This window comes from Schistocerca gregaria, chromosome X (genome assembly GCF_023897955.1).
Source record: "Schistocerca gregaria isolate iqSchGreg1 chromosome X, iqSchGreg1.2, whole genome shotgun sequence".
Taxonomy (NCBI): Eukaryota; Metazoa; Arthropoda; class Insecta; order Orthoptera; family Acrididae; genus Schistocerca; species Schistocerca gregaria.
The window spans coordinates 32,995,109-33,022,827 of NC_064931.1; the positions used below are offsets into that span (position 1 = coordinate 32,995,109).

Consider the following 27,719-nt stretch of genomic DNA (forward strand, 5'->3'; position numbering starts at 1 on the left):
ATATTATTACTCTTAATTGTGTTAAATTATACATCTATATAGCAGATCATATGCATTAGTATATGTAAATTATGTTCAATAATACCTACATGAATTACTGTACTTGTCACAGACAATCATTACCTATGCATCATGTGTATTTCCTATAAGTAGCTTTGCATCTGGCTCTGAGTACCAACTCAATTTGTAGTTATTCGTAGCAGATTGCAGCAGCCAGATTGTTGGGTATGGGAAAACACACTGTTGACCGTAAGTGTGTTAGTGTGTTACCTTCCTGTTTGGGGTAACTTCTGTGCCCTCATCCACTGCTCCACCATCACTACAGTTTCCCCCATTTTTACCTAATTACCACATTCTTTTTTTTTTTTTTTTTTTTTAATTTGTCGTTCATGAATTTCTTCAACACATTTATGTGTTTATTTTAGGTAGACACAGACTCTGATCATCATGGAGGCGAGATTGTTGCTGAAGTCCTCAAAGCACATGGAGTTAAATACATTTTTACTCTGGTGGGAGGCCACATTTCACCTATACTTGTTGGTGCTGAGAAACTGGGCATCAGAATAGTGGATACAAGACATGAGGCAAGGAATTAGAATATCTTAACATAAAATGACTCTGGGTCTGGTCAATATTGATACATATTTGCTGCGCTGTAGTAATTTGTGGATGAACCTTGTGCTCTTACCATGTTCGTATAATTCTAAGATTTACACACTATTTTAAAATTTATGTGTAGCATTGTACAAGCTGTATGAAAAAGATTTGGTTTAAAAATTGGGTTGTCACTTACAAAATTTCTAAAGAAGTACTTAATTAGTGCGCTATGTTTAAACCATTTCTTGATGCTCAGGCATCATATCTATAATTGTTAGAAGTAGAAGATAGCAAGCTATTCTTATTTTGTGTACACATATTGCTAGTCTGAGCAGTCTAACAATAACAATATTGTGTGTAGTATTGTAGTAACCATTATGTAAGTGATCTATATTTTGTGAAGACAGATACTGATTTATAGCTGTAAGGACCATTGTTAATAATAAATATGCCAGTAAGGTGCACTTATAAAACATTTAAATATTTGTTACGTCTGTTTATCAGTTTTTTGTAGGTGCTCAGTATAAAGCACATATGCTGTTCCAGCATTGTACAAGAAAAGAGAAGTTGTTCCTTCCGCATCTCTCCCCTCCCCACGGAAACCTACATGGTAGGCAGAATTCACTGCTTCTGCTCCCGCATCCCTCTGAGTTAGTTACTAAGAAAAAGTACCTAAATAATATCACACAATTCTTTATCCACAAATATTTGCTAAATATCAGTGCTACAATTTGTTTTTGAATTATTGTATATTTGTCATATTTTGCTTTAATATTTTGTTAATAGTTGTAAGGCTGGGGTACAATGGAATCTGTCATAATATTAAGAAATAATTATCTCTTACATTACATACATGTTTGGTTAATGCAGGCATCAGCTGTCTTCGCTGCAGATGCAGTTGCGAGACTATCACAGACAGTTGGAGTTGTTGCTGTAACTGCTGGACCGGGCTTAACAAATACTGTTACTGCTATTAAGAATGCTCAGCTGGCTGAATCTCCAGTTCTTCTGTTAGGTAAAATCTGCAGCAGAGTATTATCTCTAACAACAGAGAAAGTGTTAATATCAATGTAAAATGACCCAAAAATATTTTGTAACACATGTGCTGAAATTTGTAAAGGAACTTTCATACTGTGGCCATGAAATCACTTACTTTAAAATTATGAGACGGAATTTTTGGCCAGTATTTAATTTCAGGAGGCAAAGTATCAGTACTGTCAATAAAAATACATGACACTGTCCCAGCTTTTGAAACTAATATTTCATTCCTTGTTCAGGGGGGGAAGGATAGGTAGGGGAGGGTTTAAAAGGTATGGCAGGCTACTCAGGCACCTAAAGCAGGCAGGGTTGTGCAGTGTATTTTTATGTGAACCTATTACCAGTAAAGGAGGGGGGTTGAAGACAAAGGAACGGTAAGATTTAGGAAATGGGGAGAGTTATGGAAAAGTTGCCAGAGCCCCAGGTCAGGGTAGAAGAATCTTTCCTTTCATCCCATTCAGTATGTCTTCCCTGACCTATGGTTCAGGGACTTTCCAATAACTCCCCATTTCCTAAACCTTGCCAGTCCTTCTGCTTCATCCCTCTTCCTATCCCTTCAATCTTTATGCCAGAAGAAGGAACAATGACTCCAAAAGCTTGCACATTTCCATTACTTTTAATGTCCTCCTTCCTGCTGCCATTAAGTGATTAGAGTTTTTTTTATCTGTCCACTTGTATTATATTTTCAAAAATAAGTTACATTGTTTCTCGACACTCTGTTAACAAAATTCTCTATTGAATGTGTCAAATAACTGTGATCCTTCCTGTGCAATGAACATAAAACACGATATAAGGTTCTCCATTTCTACTGTGTATGCAGTGTGGTAACAGTTTCTTCTGGCATTAAAAATATATTAAGTGGCTGCACTTGAGCAACAATAGGTGTTTCCCTATCTTTCCATGAGGTAATAAATATATCCATTTTACATAAAGGTTCAAAGAAGAAAAACACTTTTTTCAAGGTTCTTCTCTCAAAATTGTGAGTTTTATTTTGCTTTGATGTAATATATGCAAAAAAACTTCTTTTTTAGAAGCTGTAATTCAAAATTAGCTTTAACGTAAATAGTAACCACATTGATTGTTTTAGTACCTTCTAGTTGAGAAAGTCCTCCTCAGAAGAATTCCGACTTACAATACAGTTTCTTTAGTGGATTGTTCACCTATTTCTAAACAGGTATACTGTCAATAAATTTTTATTGATGCAAAATGTCATATACTTGTTTTCAGTTGCTACATATGACAGAACATCACAATGAACAAAATCTTCTCAATTTTCAGGCTATGTTATTTCAAATATAGCACTTAAGCTTTCAGTGGCTATTTGTGCCATCATCATCAGGAGTAAAGACAACTGACTGCCAGGACTAGCAAGGTTTTCTGCTTATATAAGCAGGATTGCAACATCTTGCACCAATCATAGAGGGCTGAAGTGATGCATGTGTGGAAGACATGTTGGGCAGCTCGTAGTAGCCCTGGCCTACTGCAGGACTGAGTGACATTATGTGGCGCAAGTGTTTGGCACCATATTTGAAACTGCCACTCACACCTCCCTACAAGTGTAACTCATCCACCCCAGCTTTCTTTAGATACCCAGAGCCAGCCTCTGTGCCGTACTAAGTGGTCTGGTCTGCGTTAAAACTGTTGCTGTTTATTCTAATCTCCACCACCTCCTTTATAATGGAATCCCAATATTTTGACTCATGAACCAAGACTCTCATCTTTTGAAATTGTACTTTGTGTCTGCTTTCCAGGCATTGCTGAGCTATGGTTGATTTATCAAGCTCTCTTTGTTTATCGTGTTGCTTGTGCTCAGTACAACTGCATCTGTGCAAATTGTTCACCATATATAGATCCTGCCACATTCACAAGGGACTCCATGCATGAGGTACATGAAGAGCTATATTATCTTTAACAGGGTGCACCTTATTTCTTATCTCATATCTTGGGGGCGGTCTGGAATACTGGTCTCAGTCCATGTCCATGCAGTACACATCCTAATCTGCTGCTCATTGCCCTACAGTATTTAAGGAAAGCAGCAAGCACGACCTCTTCTGCTGGCTCACAAGGTGTCTTTTGTCAATGGCACCTAAAGTGTCTGCAATGTCTTGCCATAACCATTCTTTCTGAACATGCATCAGAAATGCATTGGACTATAGGTGGCCATTGTCAGAAATAATCTTTGCTCTGTGTGCTTGTGTGCTCAAGACTGCTGTTTTGTGTACAGGGTAGTGAAAACTTTTGACATTCAAGTATCAATCAGTGTGTATTGGTTTCCTGTACACTTAATGCCCAAGCTGGCCTCTTGCCTTCCACTCAACTAAAATGTCCAAGAATGGTAGCTTGCCATCCTTCCCCATTATGTGATGGACGAACTGCTGCAGCGCATTTTCACTGTCAGGCCATGTCGTGACAGTGTCATCAGTGTAACCGTAGGAAGCAAGATGGGCACAACATCGAAGAGGTCAGAGCCTGCTCCTCAAATTGCTGTATGAAGAAATTAATGTCTTCTGGAGACAGTGGCATACCTATTGCTGTGCCATCCATCATCTAATAATAATTGTCATGGTACATGCAGTTGTAGTCATCAGAAGATGATGGAACAACTTGATGATTCTGGATGGCAGCTGTCCTGAGTCAAAATATCCAGTGTGTTTGTACTGCCTCTCATAAAAAGTGACACCACATCCAGTCTACCATTATATCGTTTTTGCCTATTTTTATTTTCTTGAGCCTGTCAGCTAATGTCTTTGGGTTTACAACATAGTGTTCACAATGTCCCAATTTGAGTGCTAATAACCCTGCCAAATGTTTTTCCAGCCTTTAAGTGAGTGAACTGATTGCATTAACAGTGGGCCTAAGAGGGACATTTTCCTTGTGTATCTTGGCAATCCATAAAGCCTAGGATTTCTAGTGGCGCAAGCCGTTATTTTCTTCAACACTTCATCTGGTAATCCACAGTCCTTTAATAACTTCCCTGTCTTTTTGGCAATGGCCTGTGTCAGATCATGACTAAACTAATGATATGTATCATCTTCTAATAAGTATAGCACCTTCAGGTGGTAGTCTTCAGTGTTCAGAACCACTGTAGCATTTCCTTTATCAGCTGGCAAGACCACCATGTCCTTGATCTCGTGTAGTAAGTGTAAGCTATGTCATTCCTCCTGACAAATATCAGATTTTGTGGGTTACCTTTCACCAGTATACAGCTGGTGATTAGCCTGATGTACTCAGTTGTGTCACACGAGAGATGCTGAATGCACTGCTCTATTCCAATAACCGTATCCAATATTGGCAGACATCACAGGACTGGAGAGAAATAAAGGCGTTTTCTCAGCACCGCCATAGAGTTGTGATCCAGCTCTTGGTTGGAGAGGTTGACAACAGTTCTATGGTCCTTATTCTCCATATCAGTTCCCCTGTGAGTTAAGCGGTCAGTCGATGTTACATTGCTTAGACGGTGTCTTGCACAAACTTGCACATTGTTGTGCTGCCATGACCATGTCCACCCACTCCCAGGCGAATGGCAACAAGGTTGATGACAACAATTGATGACAATCAAATAGGTTTGTGGCATTAAGCTAAAGCACATACCTTGTCTGTTGTATCTGTTGTCTCACTGAGGCATGAGTAGTCTTCTTCAGAATTATGTCCACTACAGCTGCTCAAATTTGTTGCTTGACTACAGCAAAGTGAGGAATTACCCCCTTGTCTTGGCAGTTTTGTAAATTCACAAGATGTAATTTATTTTCCCACAGTTTTTCTAACAATCTCCCTGCCGCCGTTGGATAAGCAACTGCAGCAGCAAGTTGTATTTTCTTAGCTCACTTATTTGTTACATAGTTTAATTCTTAATTTCTTTTCGTGTTTTTGGTACTTACATTGTTTAATTCATAAATTTCGGGTGTATTATAGTATTTGAGAGTGTAGCATCACGTTTTAGTACCTGAATAGTGTAAAATCGCGTAGTCTCCTTCCGCCACCGAGCAGTGTGTCAGCAGTGCGCAAGTAGCAGCATTACTGCATCTATTAGGCAATCTTGTACTTTAATAACTGTTTAAATTTTGTGTCGAATTGTTTGTGCTTTCTCTAGATTAGTTCAGACGTTCTTTGCACAACAGTTTTTAGTATGGATAGGGACTGCAACTGCTGTGTTCGGATGCAGGCTGAGTTGGCATCCCTTCGCTCCCAGCTCCAGGCAGTGTTGGCTTCGGTCACACAGCTTGTTGGCTGTTGCCAATGGGAATCACTGTGGGGGTTCGGATGGGGCTTTGTTGGGGATGGCCAGCTCGTCCCACGCATCCCCCGATCGGACTACAACTGTAGCTGCCCGGGATACTGCCCACATTGAGGCTGATCCCTCACCTGTGGTAGAGTGGGAGGTCGTATCGAGGTGTGGCAGGGGGCAAAAGACATTCTGGAGGGCTGAACGGAAGGCCTCTCCAGTTTGTCTGATGAACCAGTTTCAGGCTCTGTCTCAGCCGGACATGGCTGCTTGCCCTGTTCCACAGGTTGCCCCTCAGTCTGCAAGATCCAGGCGGTCACAGAGGGTGGGCTTACTGGTAGTTGGGAGCTCCAACGACAGGCCCCGTAATGGGGCTCCTTAGGGATATGGTAGCAAGAGAGGGGAAGAAAACCAATGTGCACTCCGTGTGCATTCCGGGGGGAGTCATTCCAGATGTGGAAAGGGTCCTGGATGCCATGAAGGGTACAGGGTGCACCCATCTGCAGGTGGTTGCTCATGTCAGCACCAATGATGTGTGTCCCTATGGATCGGAGGAAATGCTCTCTGGCTTCCGGCGGCTATCTGATTTGGTGAAGACTGCCAGTCTTGCTAGCGGGATGAAAGCAGAGCTCACCATCTGCAGCATCGTCGACAGGACTGACTGCGGACCTTTGGTACAGAGCCGAGTGGAGGGTCTGAATCAGAGGCTGAGACGGTTCTGCGACTGTGTGGGCTGCAGATTCCTCGACTTGCGCCATAGGGTGGTGAGGTTTCGGGTTCCGCTGGATAGGTCAGGAGTCCACTACATGCACCAAGCGGCTACACGGGTAGCAGGGGTTGTGTGGTGTGGACTGGGTGGTTTTTTAGGTTAGATGGCCTCTGGCAAGTACAGAAAGGGCAACAGCCTCAAAGGGTGCGGGGCAAAGTCAGGACATGCTAGGACCAAGCAGCAATCGGTATTGTAATTGTAAACTGTCGAAGCTGCATTGGTAAAGTACCAGAACTTCAAGCGCTGATAGAAAGCACCAAAGCTGAAATCGTTATAGGTACAGAAAGCTGGCTGAAGCCAGAGATAAAGTCTGCCAAAATTTTTACAAAGGCACAGACGGTGTTTAGAAAGGATAGATTGCATGCAACTGGTGGTGGCGTGTTTGTCGCTGTTAGTAGTAGTTTATCCTGTAGTGAAGTAGAAGTGGATAGTTCCTGTGAATTATTATGGGTGGAGGTTACACTCAACAACCGAGCTAGGTTAATAGTTGGCTCCTTTTACCGACCTCCCGACTCAGCAGCATTAGTGGCAGAACAACTGAGAGAAAATTTGGAATACATTTCACATGAATTTTCTCAGCATTTTATAGTGTTAGGTGGAGATTTCAATTTACCAGATATAGACTGGGACACTCAGATGTTTAGGATGGGTGGTAGGGACAGAGCATCGAGTGACATTATACTGAGTGCACTATCCGAAAATTACCTCGAGCAATTAAACAGAGAACCGACTCGTGGAGATAACATCTTGGACCTACTGATAACAAACAGACCTGAACTTTTTGACTCTGTAAGCGCAGAACAGGGAATCAGTGATCATAAGGCCATTGCAGCATCCCTGAATATGGAAGTTAATAGGAATGTAAAAAAAGGGAGGAAGGTTTATCTGTTTAGCAAGAGTAATAGAAGGCAGATTTCAGACTACCTAACAGATCAAAGCCAAAATTTGTGTTCCGACACTGACAATGTTGAATGTTTATGGAAAAAGTTCAAGGCAATCGTAAAATGTGTTTTAGATAGGTACGTGCTGAGTAAAACTGTGAGGGACGCGAAAAACCCACCGTGGTTTAACAACAAAGTTCGGAAACTACTGCGAAAGCAAAGAGAGCTTCACTGCAAGTTTAAATGTAGCCAAAACCTCTCAGACAAACAGAAGCTGAATGATGTCAAAGTTAGCGTAAGGAGGGCTATGCATGAAGCGTTCAGTGAATTCGAAAGTAAAATTCTATGTACCGACTTGACAGAAAATCCTAGGAAGTTCTGGTCTTACTTTAAATCAGTAAGTGGCTCGAAAGAGCATATCCAGACACTCCGGGATGATGATGGCATTGAAACAGAGGATGACACGCATAAAGCTGAAATACTAAACACCTTTTTCCAAAGCTGTTTCACAGAGGAAGACCACACTGCAGTTCCGTCTCTAAATCCTCGCACAAACAAAAAAATGCCTGACATCAAAATAAGTGGAAACAACTGGAATCACTCAACAGAGGAAAGTCCACTGGACCTGATGGGATACCAATTCGATTCTACACAGAGTACGCGAAAGAACTAGCCCCCCTTCTAACAGCCGCGTACCGCAAGTCTCTAGAGGAAAGGAAGGTTCCAAATGATTGGATAAGAGCACAGGTAGTCCCAGTCTTCAACAAGGGTCATCGAGCAGGTGCACAAAACTATAGACCTATAATGCTGATGTCGATCTGTTGTAAAATTTTTGAACATGTTGTTTGCTTGTGTATCATGTCGTTTTTGGAAACCCAGAATCTACTCTGTAGGAAACAACATGAATTCCGGAAACAGCATGTGAGACCCAACTCGCTTTATGTGTTCATGAGACCCAGAAAATATTAGATACAGGCTCTCAGGTAGATGCTATTTTCCTAGACTTCCGGAAGGCGTTCGATACAGTTTCGCACTGTCGCCTGATAAACAAAGTAAGAGCCTACGGAATATCAGACCAGCTGTGTGGCTGGATTGAAGAGTTCTTAGCAAACAGAACACAGCATGTTGTTATCAATGGAGGGACATCTACAGACGTTAAGGTAACCTCTGGCATGCCACAGGGGAGTGTTATGGGACCATCGCTTTTCACAATATATATAAATGACCTAGTAGATAGTGTCGGAAGTTTCTTGCGGCTTTTTGCGGATGATGCTGTAGTATACAGAGAAGTTGCAGCATTAGAAAACTGCAGTGAAATGCAGGAAGATCTGCAGCGGATAGGCACTTGGTGCAGGGAGTGGCAACTGACCCTTAACATAGATAAATGTAATGTATTGCGAATACATGGAAAGAAGGATCCTTTATTCTATGATTATATGATAGCGGAACAAACACTGGTAGCAGTTACTTCTGTAAAATATCTGGGAGTACGCGTGCTTAACGATTTGAAGTGGAACGATCACATAAAATTAATTGTTGGTAAGGTGGGTACCAGGTCGAGATTCATTGGGAGAGTCCTTAGAAAATGTAGTCCATCAAACAGGAGGTGGCTTATCAAACACTCGTTCGACCTATACTTGATTATTGGTCATCAGTGTGGGATCCGTACCAGATCAGGTTGACAGAGGAGATAGAGAAGATCCAAAGAAGACCAGTGCATTTCATCACAGGGTTATTTGGTAACTGTGGTAGCGTTATGGAGATATTTAGCAAACTCAAGTGGTAGACTCTGCAAGAGAGGCACTCTGAATCGCGGTGTAGCTTGCTCGCCAGGTTTCGAGAGGGTGCGTTTCTGGATGAGGTATCGAATATATTGCTTCCCCCTACTTATACCTACCAAGGAGATCACGAATGTAAAATTAGAGAGATTCGAGCGTGCACGGAGGCTTTCAGACAGTCGTTCTTCCCACGAACCATACGCGACTGGAACAAAAGAGGGAGGTAATGACAGTGGCACATAAAGTGCCCTCCGCTACACAACGTTGGGTGGCTTGCGGAGTATAAATGTAGATCTAGATGTAGATGTAGTCTCACACTGTGTGTCGTGTCCTCATCATAGAGGATATATGTGTGTCCTTGGAGTCTTCCACAGCATCATACCTGAAACAAAAGCTTCTCTTTTTTTAAGCCATGTAATTCTGAATAAAACACTCAAGCTTTCAGTGTTATCTTTGCCAGTGTCATCAGAGGTAAAAGCCACTGAATCTTGGGCAAGCATGATTCTACACTTATGTAGGCATAATTGCAGCATTTGGCACAAATCAGAGGGAGCTAACATTATTTGAGCATGGAAGGTGAATTAGGCAGATCATAGCAGCTCCAGCTCACCACAGGACTAGGTGATGTGAGGGACCAGCACCATGTTTGAAACTGTTGCTCCCTCCTCCCAATTGTGCTGATATTTGAAAGCCAGTACTTTTCACCATTCTGTACACAAGAAAACTCCTGAACACATTACCACACAGAGCATAGATTTTTTTTGATGACGACCACCTACATTCTGAAATGCAGCATCTGAGATGTGTGTTCAGAGAGATGTTGTGCGTTGTTAAAGATGACAAAGTTGTTCATGTGCCTGGTATGTATGGTGTCCCTTGAAAATGCGGTGGCATCTGTTCAGGTCAAACAATTGCGGAGCATTGTACTGAGCACATTCAGTATACTAAGTGAAAGGAGCTTTACAAGTCAGCCGTAGCTGAGCGTTGCATGGAAATGAGACTTAAAATACAATTTGAAAATATGAAATCTTGCCTCGGGCATCAACATATTGGGATTTCGTTATAAAGAAGATGGCCAAAATTAGAATAAACAGCAACAATTTTAGCAGAGACCAACGGTACACAATTAGTAATACATGTGGGTAGGCTTTGGATGTAGGGGAGAGCAGCAGTTTCAGATGTGGCGGTGGCTCCTCATATCACCTGACACTGCTCAGTCCTGTGGTGGGCCCAAATCATCTTCCATGTTTGCATCGCTTTGGGCCCCTCTGGTTGGTGCCAGACGCTGCAGTCATGTGTATATAATTGAAAAAGCCAGGCCTGGCAGTCAGTTTTACTCATGATGATGATGGTGGAGGTAGCCATTGAAAGCTGGAGTGTTTTATTCGAAATAATGTGGCTTGAAAACTGAGAATATTTTATACAGGTGTGATGCTGTAAAAGACTCTGAGGCCACTTCATCACTTGTAGATAGTTCATACCCATAGTGTGATGTTACCCGAGTGTCTGTACAAGAAGCAAAAGTGTTGTTATAGTTCCTTACATCAACTAGTTTTGCCTTGATATCTCTGATGCTTCTGCCTTCATGCTACCTAGGTCCTCACACTGTTTTTATTTGTTGGTAACACATAAGTATTTTGTTGCCAGACTACTACTACCATTACTATAAGCTCTCATATTCTGGAATCATCGAGTGGAGAAAGGAAGTACCGAATTTTTGAAATTATTTTGATTCAACAGTGAGCAATATAAATGAAATGTGCAAAATCTTGATAAATATTTTGGTTTAAATATGTTAAATGTGAAGTTGTTTCTTCTTTCTTTGTTCTCCAAATCAACTGTAATCTTGATCAACTTTTGGACACTTGTACTCTGTGATTTAATTAAAAATTAGAAAATTATTGCTCTTGCCAAGTGGAATTTATGTCAAAGACAGTGACAATTCATCTCTATATGACAATTAATGTCAAAGGACTTAAAACATTCTTGAGTTTCAAAACTTATAGTTCTTATACAAGCCCAGATGCTGCTCAGAGTAATATTGATGTTGTCACTTTGCTATCTCCAGAGTCATGTTTCTGATCTGTATCTGTCATTTCAATTTGAAGTTTGTTATAGCAGCTACCCATGTGTTACTTAGCTGTATGCCAGTATCCTGTTTCAGTGTTATTACATATTTTAATTTTGATATCCTCCTGTACAACACTTTCCAAGGTGTTAGTTGTTCTTTTTAAAATGTTTCCTCAAATGCAATTTTGTGGCTATTTTGTTCTGGAAAAACCAATTTTCTGAAGTAGTAGAGACAGGAGTGCATTTCATGTTGATTGTGTTCTTGTTTGGTAGTCTGCCATCTTTTGACAACATTGACAAGGAATTTTGTAGATGCCAGATGTATGAGGGCCAATGTTATCTTCCAGAGGCAGCTAAAAGATGAATTTGATATTACATTTCTTCAGCACATAGCATATATTTCCCATTATTGTATCTTAAAATGGTAGTTATATTCACCACTACATGACCTCTTTGATATTCAGATGTTAAACTCTGTCTCTAATGCCCTCATCTTAACAAAGTCTGAAGTTTGTTGTGAGCAGGTTTCAAAAATATCTGGTTGGGCCTCAGGCTTTTGGTATGTCAGATTGAATTTATTATGTGCCGTGGTCTTTTCAGTACAAATGAATGTGTGCAAGGTAGTGGTGACTGTGGCTGTTTATGTATTTGGTATGTCTAGATTGGCTTTGAAGTGACAGGGAGATGGTAAGGTGAGTGGTAAGGTGCTAGGCCAATAAAAGAATATAAAATTTTAGCAAAATTTTGTTAACCTTAAGAGTGACAGAATAAACAAATAGTAAAACTTAATGTGGAAGCTCCAATGGTTCTTGAGAAAGCGCCATGCAAGGCAGAATAAGTAAATATTCTCCACTGAGAAAGTAATTTAGAAAGACAGGTGGTTACTGTTCTTTTAGCACCACAGACAAATAAAAGCTTAATAACAACATGAACCGCTCATAGCAATTTTTCAATAAACGTAGTATCCCAAAATTTTAAAAATGACTGAGGCCTTCTGCCAAATGAAAAAAATAATGATTAAAAAATTGCAACCAATGGCCAATTATAAGTTTTTAGGAATTGGGATGCCTCAAAATTTTACTTAACATGCATGGGATCTCAGACTGGAATATAGGTGATGCCCACGTAGGATAAGAAAGGAAGTCAGAATTTACCAACAGCCAGGTGCAGGTTAGAGACTGAAAACCATCTCACGATAGCACTACTAAAGATTTATTTTAGTGTTTTTAACCAAAAGAAACTGCAATCAGCAGCCATTTACAAGTAGGCTTAGAACAAGCACTTTAGAGCAGTAATAAGCGAAACTGTAGTAGCAAATACATACCACTAATGGGACCTTACAACCTAGATAATTAAGTAAAATGTCTTGTGGCACCAAAGTAATAAATCATGTAAGATGCCTTTTGACAACAAGATTTTAAAAAATAAAAGACGTTCTTGATAATAAATAAGAAAAGAGTTAGCAGTTAATGTGGAATGACCAGGAATGGAAACAGAAAATCCTTAAATTAACTTTCACCCACAGGGGCAGCAAAGTGAGGCAGAACAATAGATAACAACAGAAAATGGTGAATGTATCACAAAGGGTCAAACTCACCATAAATGTGGCTCAGTCATTCAAAATTGCAATAGAAGCACACAGATTTGACTTGCTGGCCAGCTGCTTTAATAAAAGGAGACAGATGCCTTTATTAGCCATGGCATTCAAAAGTTAAAATGGTATGTTTTTGTTCTGAATTAGCTGTCAATTTAGGTGCCTGATAGTAGGCAGATAGGACTACACGAAGAGGCCCCCTTCTGGGCTTGTTTACCAAGTATGTCCAACAACAACAACAATAATAATAATAATAATAATTAATAATAATAATAATAATCATTGTTAAATTTGTTCATTCTTCTGTTTTGGCAGAGAGAGAGAGAGAGAGAGAGAGAGAGAGAGAGAGAGAGAGTGTGTGTGTGTGTGTGTAAGATGTATGACATATTCGCATTGTACTTGAATAGTTTTACAGCATCAGTTTTAAACAACTGGAACATGATTAACAAATTCAGGTGAGTCCTATATATATTATGCACACAAAATCTCATGTGATGTGCCAAAATACTTAAGAAAATATTTCACACATCCTCCTTTGTGTGTGTTTTGATACCCCATAGATTGGTATCAGTTTTTGTGCTCTCTCATGGAGATTCTTCACTACTTACCTTCCCAGACCCTTTCCTTGTGTGGAGAAATTGTATAGCAAAATTCTGTGTTATGTCTTGGAGAAGTCTCTGAAATGAGACCTCTAGTAATAACATCCCAATTTTGGCATCATACTTAGTGTGTTCTCTATGGTTAACTCACTATTAACCAGCATGACAAGATATGAGCAGGTTGGCTTGTAAGAGAATCGCGACAGTCATGTACTTCCAGCCATACAGAGTAATCTGGTGGTAATTCTGAAACACACCAAATGAAACACCAAAATTTTATTTGTAGTTGAAAGCCAATACCAGCTATATTGGAAAACCGATCCACCTCATAATGATATAGCCATCTGCCACTCTCCTGCAATCTCTCTATATGAATTGCTATTGGCAGTTTAATTGCTGTTGGAATACTTATTTTAGAACTATAGTGTCATTACACATAAACACAAAACTTGGCAGCTCATTCTTCTGTGTAGGACAAACATAGCAGTAGCACAGCAATTAATTTATTTCACCATTTTACTCTTCAGTTCATTATGTCACAGTACGTAGTGGCTCAATTAAGTTAACATACAACAGATCGCTACATGATACCATTACATGGAAATACTCAGTAAACTGTGTATTGTATCGATAAAAACTGGGAATAAATCATGAAGACATTAAGTAGTTGTGTGTTAGATATTCCTTCCTCTCTATCATGTTGACTAGTTTCAACATCCTTTGTAGTATACAATTTTCCTATATCCAAGAGGGCGCTTAGTATGAATATTCCTCCAGTGCCTGTATAACTCATACCAAAATGGCTTATACATGGTCATATAGTCACTCTTTGCTCCTCTGCATTAGGACTTTAGCTGTTATTTTATATAAAATTTACACCATCATCAGTCCATTTTTGGAAAGCGAATGAAACAATTTGTGCTTGTCAGCTGGATTATATAGCAGACTGTTAATTGTATTTTGTATTTCTCCCCATTATTCATCTGCCTGATCTCTCTCTCTCTCTCTCTCTCTCTCTCTCTCTCTCTCTCTCTCTGCCTCTGCCTGTGCATGTGCCCCCCACCACACACACACAGACATGCATGCGCGCACGTGTGTGTGTGGTGTGTGTGTGTGTGTGTGTGTGTGTGTGTGTGTGAGACAACTGCATAAATGACTTGTAGTTAAAGAACAGCTTACTGTATAATTTGTTAGCCATACACATGCTGTTTTCAACATGAAACTATATCATGACTTGACCTGAATTCTCATTTATTTCAGGAGGAGCTTCTGCAGGACTGTTAAAAGGACGAGGGGCTTTGCAGGATATTGATCAGATGTCATTGTTTACCCCACTTTGCAAATTCTGTGCTGCAGTTTCAGCAGTTCGTGACATTGCTCCAACTCTAAGGCAGGCATTAAAAGAGGCACAGTCAGGAACCCCAGGTACTGCATGAATTATGAAATGAAACTGAGTCACATTAGCTACCATCTCTTATGGCTGTGAAGTTATTTTTCTGACATTTTGTTCTCAGTTGTAAATTATGCATATAATACTTTATGCTGTAAAAGCCATACTGCAAGAGAAAATAAATCATATGTTCAGGATATAGTTTACCACTGAACTTAACAGCAACATACAATGGCTGCTACTGTCTTAAGTTTACAAAATAAAAATGATTGCCCTCAAAAGCTTAATGGAAAGAACAAGCAAAGAAAATCTGGCATGTTGAAAGGTGGATATGTGACTTGAACTCTGAGTTAGAAGAGAGGCAATAGATAAAGGGAAAAATGAAATGCAGATGTTTTTCTGTTATCTCCTCCTAACACTATATTTTCTGTTTTTATTTTCAGCTCATTAAGAAGGAAATTTTTGTTATAATGTCTTGGAATTTAAAACCTTCCGAGTTCTCTAATGTAATTTGTTGCTTCTGTTTATTCACTCTGTTGCCTGTAAATTGGTAAAACATTACTATAAGTACATAAAACTGGTCTTGGAGACATTTGTTTCTGTTGAAAGAATGAAAATGGATAAAACCCACAGTTATGAAACTATTGAAAGTTCCCCATTACTTATTATTTTGGGGAATATTTATGCCAGAACTACTTCAGAGGAATGGAGGAACATGAGCTAAGGGTGGCCTGTGTGAGTGCAGTATGGAGTGAAAGGTGAGATGAATGAAGCAGGTGACTGGCTGGAGCCAAGAATAAAATGTAGGCCTCATAAGACTATAGCATACATACTTAGAAAACCAACTCGAGATGGGAACATATTAGAAATCTTGGCGAGTAACAGACCTGATCTTTTTGAGAAAGTTAATCTAGAAGAAGGTATTATTTACCATAATGTTGCCATGGCTTCTATGTCAGTGGAAGTCGAGAAAAAGAGAGAGAGAGAGAGAGAGAGAGAGAGAGAGAGAGAGAGAGAGAGAGAGAGAGAGAGAGAACAGCGTAGAGTTTTCTTGTTTGGGGAAAGCAAGTAAGTGTCATTAATGACTATCTTTGTAGTCAGTCAGCTTCAAGCATTCACTACAGGACACAAAGATACTTAGAATCTTTGGTTGGGATTTAAAGGTATTGTCCACCACATGCTAGAGAAATATGTGCTTAGCAAAAATATAGGGGAGGGAAAGTATCCACATTGGTGCAACAAACATACTAGGAAGTTGCTGAGAAAGCAGAGAATTTTGCACAGTCATTTTAAACATAATCACTGCACCACTGACAAACAGAAATTATGCAAAATGAAAGCATCTGTCAAAAGGTCAATGGGAGATTCTTTTAACAAAGTTGAAAGCAATGTTTTATCTGCAGATTCTAAAAATAGCCCCAAAAAATGTTGATCATATGTAAAATCTATGAATGCTACAAATCATTCAATACCTTCTCTTGCTGACAGTATGGGTAATGTAACAGATGGTGATAAACGGAAGGCTGAAATTCTAAAGATAGCTTTCAAAAACTCATTTATGGTGGAGGGCTGGAGCACCATTCCTCCTTTCAATTATTGAACAAACACGAGGGTGGCTGACATAGTGTTTAGCATATCTGGGATTGTAAAACAGTTAAGATCCTTAGACACCAGGAAGGCATATGGTCCAGACAGTATCGCCGTAAGATTTTATGTTGACTATTCTACAAATATAGCACCATTCTTACCCACCATCTATCAGAGATCATTGTAACAGCGGAAAATTCCATGGGACTAGAAGAAGGCCCAGGTCATAGCAATATATCAAAAAGGTAGACAATCGGATGCACATAATTACAAGCCAATTTCACTGACATCGATTTGTTGTAGAATCGTGGAACATATTTTGCATTCAGACATAATGACCTTTCTAGACTCTGAGAAGCTCATCTGCAAAAGCACACTGGACTCGCATTCGGGAGGACGACGGTTCAATCCCGTCTCCAGCCATCCCGATTTAGGTTTTCCGTTATTTCCCTAAATCATTTCAGGCAAATGCCGGGATGATTCCTTTGAAAGGGCACGGCCGATTTCCTTCCCAATCCTTTCCTAACCCAAGCTTGCGCTCCATCTCTAATGACCTCGGTGTCAACGGGACATTAAACACTAACCACCACCACCATCATCTGCAGAAACCATCTCGGTTTTGGGAAACAGCAGTCATGCAAGACACAGCTGGCCCTCTTTGTCTGTGGTATACAACAGGCTCTAGATACCGGCTCCCAGGTTGATGCCATATTCCTAAACTTTTGAAAGGCATTAAACTTAGTTGCGCACTGTCACATGCTCCAAAAAAATGCACCTGTACGGTCTATCCAATGACATATGTGGTTGGATAGAAAGTTTTCTAACGGGCAGTGAGCAGTATGTCATTCTGAATGGGGAGACTTCAACAGAAACAAGCATAATATCAGGTGTGTCCCAGGGCAGTGTAATAGGTCCGCTGCTTTTTACGATTTACATAAACGATGTGGTTGATGGTATTGACATTGGCATTAGACTGTTTGCCGATGATGCTGTAGTCTACAAAAAAGTAGTACGACATGAAAGTTGTGAACAAATCAATGAGGATCTGCAGAAAATAAATGGGTGGTGTAATGAGTGGCAGTTATCTCTCAATATTAGTAAATGTAACCTACTGTGTATAACAAAGCGAAAATCCCCATAAATGTATGAGTACAAAATAAATGCTCAGTCTTTGGAAGCAGTAACATCCATCACCTATCTGGGTGTGACTATTTGAAATGATCTCAAATGGAACGATCATATTACACAAGTAATGGTTAAGGTGAACTCTAGATTGCAGTTTATTGGTAGAATACTGAAGTAATGCAGTCCTTCAACAAAGGAAATTACTTATAATACATTAGTTTGTCCAGTCTTAGAGTATTGTTCATCTGTGTGGGACCCTTACTAGTTGGACCTGATTCAAGAGATTGAGAAGGTCCAAAGAAGAGTGGCGAGATTCGTGACTGATACATTTAGCCATCGTGAGAGAGTTACAAATCTTATAGAAAGTTTGAAGTGGGACACACTTGCAGATAGATGACGCGCTATACGAAAGGGGCTGCTCACTAAATTCCAAAATCCGATCTTCCCTGAGGATGTAGTTCATATATTATTACCATCAACTTTCAAAACTCGCAATGATCACCAGTCATAGATAAGGGAAATTAGAGCTCATACTGAGGTGTTCAGAAAGTCGTTTTTCCCTCGCACCAGCCGCGAGTGGAACCGGGGGAGTGGGGGGTGGGCAGTGGGGGCATTTGACTTTGGCGCGAATAGTGCCCTGCACCACACACCACTTGGTAGCTAGCAGAGTACATATGTAGATGTATGTATATGTAGAAGAAATGCTTTAGCCACAAAGAACAAGGAGACATCTGACAGTAAAAATAATAATTCAGATGAAGCACTGGGAGTACTCAGTAGATTTTACTATAATTGTATGTTATAAAGTTTGTAAGATTCCACAGTGAACTGCAAATATCTAATGTGACATTTTAAACATTTCCATGCAATTTTTTCTGTGACACAAATGCTTATACACTGATGAGGCAAGACATTATGACTACTTGCTTAATAGCTTGTTTGTCTATCTTTGGAATGAAATACATCACTGATTCTGCATATCAGCTCTGGGGCATTAGATGTCTACACACAGGCCATGTAATTTGCATAAGTAATGAGCCACTGATTTGCGTACATGATGACAGTGCCTGATAGTGACCAAGATGGGTTCCATAGCATTTATATCAAGCGTGAATGGTGGAGGTGGTTCACAGCTGTCAGTGTCTCTTCGATTACTACCACGGGTCCCATGCAAGGGCAGGAGAATGTCTCCCATAGCACAATAATATGACTCCCACCAGTCTGTGTCCATGGTGCACTGCACATTTTGAGCCACTGTTCACCTCGATGGTGATGTTTGTGGAGATGATCAGTGACCTAGTGTAGCAACCATGTGATTCACCCAAAGAGCCCACATGTTTCCATTTACAAATAGTCCCAATGGTCCCGTTCCCACTGCATCATAATTGACAATGTTATTGGGTCAGCATGTGAACACGAAGGGGTGGTCTGTTGCAGAGCTCCATGTTCAACAATGTACAGACACTTGTGCATGCACCAGCAATGTGCTCTTTCAGCAGAGATACCACAGATCACCATCTATCCTACTTTACAGAGCAGACAAGTCTCTGGACCCCACGCCCTGTGAAGAGTACTAGATGTCCAACCATTTAGCGCCTAGTGGTAGTTCTACTGTCCTTCTATCAATGCTCACAACAGTAGTATGTGAACATTCGGCCAGCTTCACCGTTTTCAAGATACTCGCTCACAGACTCTGTGTAATAATAGTCTGCCCGTTGTCAAAGTTACTTATGTTAATGGATTTCCCCATTTGCAGCCCATATCTTTGCTAAGCTGATCCTCCGTCTGTGTCTGCTCCACTTACATACTTTTCTTATCGTGTCTCATGCCCCCAACACCACCAGGCAGTGTCCAAAGTTGCTGTGGGCAGTAGTTATAACGTTTTGGCTTATTAGTTTACCTATACACAAGGGCTTACACTGTAGCAGCATACATATGTTTATGTCCAAATGTTGCTTTTGATGCTATTTTGGATTCAAATTTTATGTGAAAACTATATCTAGGAATTAAATGGAGAACTATTTACAAGAATGGCATGTGAAAAATGTAGTAGCAAGAGATCATACCTATGTGATACTCAAGACAAAATGTAGAATTACACTAAGAGCCAAAGAAACTGGTATAGCTGCCTAATATGTAGGGCCCCTGCCAGCACACAGAAGTGCCACAACAAGATGTGGCATGGACTCAAATAATGTCTGAAGTAGTGCTGTAGGGAATTGACACCATGACTCCTATAGGGCTGTCCATAAATCCATAAAAGTACGAGGGGTGGAGATCTCTTCTGAACAGCACATTGCAAGACATCCCAGATATGCTCAATAATGTTCATGTCTGCGGAGTTCGGTGACCAGCAGAAGTATTTAAACTCAGAAGAGTGTTTCTGGAGCCACTCTGTAGCAATTCTGGATGTGTGGGGTGTTGCATTGTCCTGCTGGAATTGCGCAAGTCTGTCAGAATGCATAATGGACATGAATGAATACAGGTGATCAGACATGATGCTTACGTACATATCACCTGTCAGAATCATATCTAGATATATCATGGGTGCAATATCACTCCAACTGCACCAGCCCCACACCATTACAGAGCCTCCATCAGCTTGAACAGTCCCCTGCTGACATGCAGGGTCCATGGATTCATGAGGTTGTCTCCATACCCGTACACGTCGACAGTCCAATGTCAGTGTTGACAGGTCCAGGTGAGGCGTAAAAATTTATGTTGTGCAGTCATCAAGGGTACATGAGTGGGCCTTCAGCTCTGAAAGCCCATATCAATGATGTTTCCTTGAATGGTTTGCATGCTGACACTTGTTGATGCTCCAGCACTGAAATCTCCAGTAATTTGTGGAAGGGCTGCACTTCTGTCATGTTTAACAATTCTCTTCAGTTGTCATTGGTCCCATTCTTGCAGGATCTTATTCCGGTTGCAAGGATGTCAGAGGTTTGATGTTTTACCAGATTCCTGATATTCACAGTACACTCATGAATTGGTTGTAGGGGAAAATCTCCACTTCATCACTACCTCGGAGATGCTGTGTCCCATCACTATAAAACCACGTTTAAACTCACTTAAATCTTGATAACCTGTCATTATAGCAGCAATAACCGATCTAACAACTGCGCCAGATGCTTGTTGCCTTATATAGATGTTGCCGAATGCAGTGCCGTATTCTGCCTGTTTATGTATTGGTATTTTAATACGCTTGCCTATACCAGTTTCTTTGGTGCTTCAGTGATGATAAAAAGCATAAAAAGAAACATGTACAAAACAGACTGTGGATAAATATAATTACACAGGTGGCTTTCCTTGTGAGCAAGGATTTATTTTTTACATTCTGAATGCTGAAGGGAATTTAGTACTGGTATCTTATTTTTCTGCTTGTATGTCTTTCTTCCATATGGCAGTTGTTCCTGTCTTAACAGAAGCCAAGTAGACATTCCGTTCACCTTACAGTGTGTAAATAAATGATTCAGTTATGTGGAACATGCTTGTTTCATGTGGGTATAAACAAAACAGTCAAAGACACACAGTCCCTTTTGATGTGTCACAGAACTGATTTTCTTTTATGGGGAATTTAGATTGATGTATTATGGGTTCGGTATGTCTATTGTTGTTCTGAAAAGTATGATCATTTTGAGTAAAGTTGATAAGCTTTTGAGTTACATTTTATATGATCCTGTTTTGTTAGTTACTGTTTGTTTATCAAATTATTGTACAAGTTTAAACTTCCAGGTGGTGATGTGTGTATTACTCTCATCTGTTGCATTTTTCCCATTTCTTGTTGAATGACAGAAATTGACTAATGCGTGTTATTTACAGGTCCTGTTTTTGTGGAACTTCCTGTGGATGTGCTATATCCATACAAACTTGTTAAGAAAGAAGTTGCATCAGGTACAAAACCAGGGAATATATTGACAAAGGCTATCAACTGGTATGTGACTTCATCACTCAGACTAAATTGATGCATGAAATACTATGTCTTCATAGCTGAATAAATTTGATTTTTGCTTCAGTAGTCTAGCTACCGATTGTACAATGTTCTAAATTGTTGATTTAGAATGGTTTTTAAAACCAGTGAACTATTTACTATGTTTTGAACAAGTTATTTGTGTCCAGATTGAATTGCCACTCTGCAGTAGAGTATGAAGGGATTTGAAACTTCCCGCCAGATTAAAACTGTGTGCCAGATAGGGACTGGAACCTGGGACCTTTGCCCTTCAGGGAAAGTGCATGACTCATAACATGCCATCACAACTCTACTTCCAGCAGTACCTCATCTCCTATCTTAGTCTGTCAGGAAGTTTCAAATCAGTGACACTCTGCTGCAGAGTGAAAGTTAATTTTGGAAACACTCCCCCAGGCTATGGCTAAGCCATGTATCCACAATATCGTTTCTTCCAATTGTAAATAGAATTCAGAACCAAGTTAAGTACTTTTTATGCTTGTTATTATTTTAATAAATGTGTGTGAAAATTAATTAATTAATTCTGTTTAAAGTTGGTCACTGTCAATCTGCTACACTAAGCATCCAAGTGGCATTTCTATCATCTGACCTAACAGCAGAAGATAAACACGCCACAATAACACCACGAGACATATTGCTGACACTCGCCTACTTCGTTAGAGCGACAAGTCAAATAATCTGATGGTGTGTGTACCGAAGGTCTTACAGTACGCACACTACACTCGTGTCAAAAGTGGACAACTGGTTATATGATACCAACTTAATTTGACAACTCAATTTTTATGGATTATTAAATGTGATAAGGAATTGTTTTACACTCATCATAGTTACTATGATATTATAATGATAATGACTCTCTCAATGCAGACCCAAGCAGTTGATGCAGCTGCTCTACCCACTGCCTGCAAAAGATCTGTTAGAGTAACCAAGTCAAAAGAACTGGATAATACAATAAGTATTACAGGACTTGGGAGGATCAAAAATCAGTGGCAACAAGCAGTGTCTATCATGCAGAACTGAAAGCCATAATAGAGAGAAGGCCTTTATGAACAATTTCCAAGAGACTCACTTTAAACTTTGTTACATGAGAGTATTACAGAATTACAGGATCCACAGTATTTAAATGATAATGAGTTGAAAGGCAGATTAGCCGTGCTTATCAGTAACACATACTGTTCATCACCTCTTTCTTCAACTTTGGAAACAATGTAAGCTGCCACAGTGGTTATGCCACTAGATTCTTAATCAGGAGGGGAAGTTTCAGACTTTCGTGCCACTGAGACTTCTTTCAATTTTCTGTAGTTTCTGCTGTATTTACACTTTTTATTCGCAGTCACTACAGACACAAAAGTACACAGCAGATAATTGCACATAGAATAATATCTAGGTTGGAGCAACTTTAACACCTCTATTAATTGTTCAAGTACAGATTCCTATCACTGACAACTCAATGTACATCAGCAATGAGCTGGTATGACTTGAGAATTTTTGCATATGGTGGAGAAGATGCAAGGGAAGCAAGGCCCCACTGACAGTGCACCAATGTGTTCATATTTGCTGGTTGGGGTGCTGGCTGTGGGCGCCAGTGACACACTTGCTTCACCCAGCTGCTGCTGGTGCCAGATATGAATGATGTGGTGGTGGATTGCACAACTGCACCACGACATCCCTTCCCTGTTCCATGGAGCCAGTGCCACAGATGACAGTGTATGAAAAAGAAGGACCAAGCCAGCTGAATTTCTGATGGCAGAAGGTCAGGATGGCCAAGGAAGCCACCTGATCTGCCCAGGTTACGTGACGATGATGATGACGACGACGACTATGACAGTGGCTCATCAGCATCTGAAGAGGCATTGCATTTGCAGGAATTGGCTGGCAGTTGTCTCTGGCACGGCAAGGTGTACAAGTGGAAGTGGTTTGGATGATGGTAAGCTGGCCGTGGTGATGACCCAGAACTTGGAGGTGCAGTGGGCCATGTAATGGCAAGAGACGTAAGCAGCAACGACAGGGGGACATCTGCCTGGTGCTCCGATGAGTGGGCAGTATCTGGGCAGACACTGTCATATTCCGCTTGAGGGTCCGGGGCAGGCAGCAGATCCATCTTGATGTTGTTGACACCCACCAGCACGTCCAGGAAAGGAGACTCCATAGCACCTGGCCCTTGGAGGGGTGGATCCTGCACGAGGGCCCCTCCAACAGTTTCTGCTGCAGCTGCCGGCAGGTTGTTGCACCACCCAGGGGATAGTTGATTCCAGTGGCAGGAGAGTGACACCTCACCAGCATCCACAGTGAACATTTGTTGCCATATGTCTCCTGAATTGTAGCCAGCCCTCATCCCAGCTATCGACTGAAGGTATGCACTCAGACTGGATGGCCCTTAGCATATTGTGAAGGATGCAGCTGTGTCACAGACCATGGTGCAGGACAGAGCAGGTATAGCAGCATCTGTGGTTTTCGGCTGTGAAGAGCCTCTGCTGGGCTACAGCTGTTTTGCAGGGTAGTCCTGTAGCTGCTTAGGAACAGAGGCAACACTGTATCGACGGGTGAGTCTGCCAAGCACTTTGCCAACTGCACCTTACATGCAAGTGCCACCACCTCACCCTTTGACTGGGGGTGAAATGGTACAGATATTAGGTGAGTAATATCATTCTGAATGCAGAAATTGTGGAACAGTTTCAAGGCAAACTGTGGGCTATTATCAGAGAAAATCTTTAAATTGCAAAACTCTGTGTTAGAGTCCACACAGTAGCTCCTGTTGAGGTGGAGCGTATGCAAATGACATGTGGATAATTTTATAGTGCCTCCATCTCTACTAACTACATGGAATGACATACAGGACTCTCAAAATGGATGTGGACCTGGTGCTGTGGCTGAGCAGGAGTGGGCCATGGAGCAGAAGTTCATCGAGGGGAGTCAGCACACTGTCTGCACCCCCACACAAGCTTCTCAACTGCTGAATCAGTACTGGGCCAGTAGACAAAATGTCTTGCTAGCATCTTCATGTGGGTTATGCCCAGAGGCCACAGTGGAGCGGCATAAGAATCTGAGACTGCAGGAGCCAGAGAATGAAAATTCAGACTTCATCCAAATTGGTGCTAAGGATGAGTATTCTATGAACAACTGCCAGCTAATTATGAAAAAGGAAAAAATTGGGGAGCAGGTCTGACTCCATAGCAGGCAGCTGTTTGGCCCAACCTTCCAACACAAAATACGACACCTAATGGAGCACTGTATCTTGTGGAGTGGCTTTTTCTATGTACTTTACTATGACTGGGAGCCTATCCAATGACTGATGCACATGGTCATTGATTTGGAAACACAAAACTTCCATTTTGTTGAATTCCTGGTCAGGAAGCATGACAGCACATCTGCATTGCCATGAGCAGTGGGACAGTAATAAGTCTGGCATAGATAAGCACTCATAAATAAAGCCCTCCACTGAAGTCTGTGCGGTCCTGTAAGGAAGCAGAAAACGGGGCCCAAAAAGTGCAATAAGTATTTATGGTTTGTGAAGAGATGCAATTTATGTCCATAAAGGAAAATGTGGGCTTTGTGGACCACAGCCGGCTGGTGTGGGCATGCGGTTCTAGGCGCTTCAGTCTGGAACTGTGTGACCACTACGGTCACAGGTTCTAATCCTGCCTCGGGCATGGATGTGTGTGATGTCCTTAGGTTAGTTAGGTTTAAGTAGTTCTAAGTTCTAGGGGACTGATGACCACAGATGTTAAGTCCCATAGTGCTCAGAGCCATTTATGTGGACCACATAGACAATCATCAAATGCCTTCTTTTCTGATTGTGATTAATTGCATTGAGCAGCTGTCAGTGTCTTTGAGGCATATGCCAGAGATCCTTCAGATATATCAGCATGCCTGCGAGACAAACCACCCCAAGTCTGTACTGGGACAGGTCTGTGGCAAGAACCAGCTTTTTACCCTGTGTAAAGGTCCCAAGACACGCGGAAGACATTAGCAACGACTTGACATGGGTGAATGCCTTGTTACAGTCCACCGACCAAACAAAAGAATAACTTTTTATCTGCATGTTGTTTAAGAGATGAATGAAACCTTTGTCATTGGGGATAAATTTTGAATAGTAACTCACATTTCCAAAAATGCTTGGAATTCTTGCAGGTTTTGCAGATTAGTAAGGTTAGCAACAGTCACTAGATGATGCTGCATAGGGCAGATACCATCCTTCAAAGAAGATTTCCTGCATATTCTGCTTCTGCCTGAAAAAACTTTGATTTCCACATATTTCACTTAAGGTCTGCCTCTCACAGTTTAGTGAAAAGAGTCTGAAGGTTGTCACGATGTTCCTGCCATGAGTAGACTGTGGTGACAGTGTTATCCAGATAGTTTGCACAGCAGGGGGATGTTACATATTAACTGTTCAAAGAGTCGCTGAAAAATTGAAAAATAATGGGGGTACTCATAATGCCAAAAGGCAAGTACATGTAACAGTATTACCAAATGGGGTGTCAGTAATCATATTCGGTTGGGGAGTGGAATCCAGATGAAGCTGTAGATATGCCTCTGCCAAATAACTCGTTGAAAAACATTCACCAACCACCAGTTTTGCGAGGATTTCATCAGTCCGTGGAATCAGGTAAGAATCCACTACAGATTGAGTGTTAATGGTTGACTTGAAATTTCCACACAAATGTAATGCCCCTGAAATTTAACAAATGACAACCAATGGTATTGCCCATTGGCTAGAGGTGACTGGTTCAGTGGTATCCAGATGCTGCAACCTATGAAGTTAGTTAGTGACTGCTGATCTCAGAGTGAAGGAGAAAGGCTGGGCATGACAAAATTTAGACATGGCTGTCAGTTTGAGGGTGATGTGTACTTCTAAATCCTTTGCTGCCCCAAAACCTGTCTAAAACGGGACCAAACTCATAGTGGGAGATGTCCAGTTGCTGGAACAGAATACAGACAGAAGCAATATGCACTGCATCTTGAATTGCAACCCAAAGACCATGAATATATTGAGACCAAAAATGTTCTCCAACATTGCACTGTCTGCTGCCAAAAAATGCGATCACTCTCCTTGAACAGGGATGGGCTGGTTTCCATAACCAACCAAACAGAGATTTGTGGAGGAGAGACAATGATATCATGATATCAGACAATGATATCTTTCCAAGTTCACGAGGGATATAGAGGACCTTGTATCATCCAGAAGATGGAACGGTTGTTGCTGAATCAACAGTTTAATGTAAATCATGCTGGGGATGTCGAGACATGGACTGGTGTAACAATATGCACTTCTGTGAACTCCACAAAGGAACATCCGATTACAACCCGAATGAATTAGAGGAACAAATTGAGGGCATCAGGGAATGCTCCCAATTTCGTGCCAGTGATCACACTGATGCAACATCCATGACATCTTCAAACTGTTCCAGTGCAGCTTGTAATACTTTGAAAGCATTAGCAATAACCATAATCTCCTCAACCACTGGGTCTTCTAAACACAATGCCTCCTAACGGACCTCTCTGTCTGGGGCAGAATAAATGACGACATTGCAAGTCAGGGAATCAGTCTAGGAGTCTTGGCAGTGAGTACACACAAATTTACACATCCTACTTAGCCCCTGGATGTTGGCTACCCATGCCTGATAGTTCTGCTGGCTTCTTTTGCCTTTTGTGGAACTACAAATGGGGAACCACCATGTAGGTTCGCTTAAGATAATAAGCACTAAGCAAGTCACATGTTTCAGAAAATGATAATGCTGATGGGTCTTTCAATGGGGCAAGTTTTCAAAGAAAATGAAATGTTTCAGCTGCAATTCATGACAAGAAAAATGGTTTTTTCAACAATGGAGCCTTTACCTGAACTGATGCTGTAGACATTGCATGTGTGTGTCCCAATCTTCCTTTGCTTCTTGGAATGGTGAAAAGCTGGGGGTTTGGGCACATTGGTGGCAGTGGCTGGGAAGGGGGGGGGGGGGGAGGGGAGAGGAGGGCTGGTGCTCCTAGTAAATTTGTAAATAATTGAAAAAACGGGTCTAAGTGCTGCTGTTGGTGATGTAGCAACTGAACCACCACTCGATCCCTTTCACTCATGAAAGACGTGCAGAATGAACTACCTTGTCACTG

General features: G+C 41.0%; 1 protein-coding gene across 1 annotated transcript in view; it reads left to right on the top strand.

Moving 5' to 3' along the window:
• The window catches only part of LOC126298141 (2-hydroxyacyl-CoA lyase 2-like), a 94,512-nt gene that overhangs the window by 24,285 nt on the left and 42,508 nt on the right, over positions 1-27,719 (top strand). The window contains exons 2-5 of the mRNA XM_049989457.1: positions 426-584; positions 1,468-1,612; positions 14,809-14,973; positions 21,473-21,584. Coding sequence (XP_049845414.1) covers positions 426-584; positions 1,468-1,612; positions 14,809-14,973; positions 21,473-21,584 — 581 coding nt within the window. The remainder of the gene's footprint in view (positions 1-425; positions 585-1,467; positions 1,613-14,808; positions 14,974-21,472; positions 21,585-27,719) is intronic.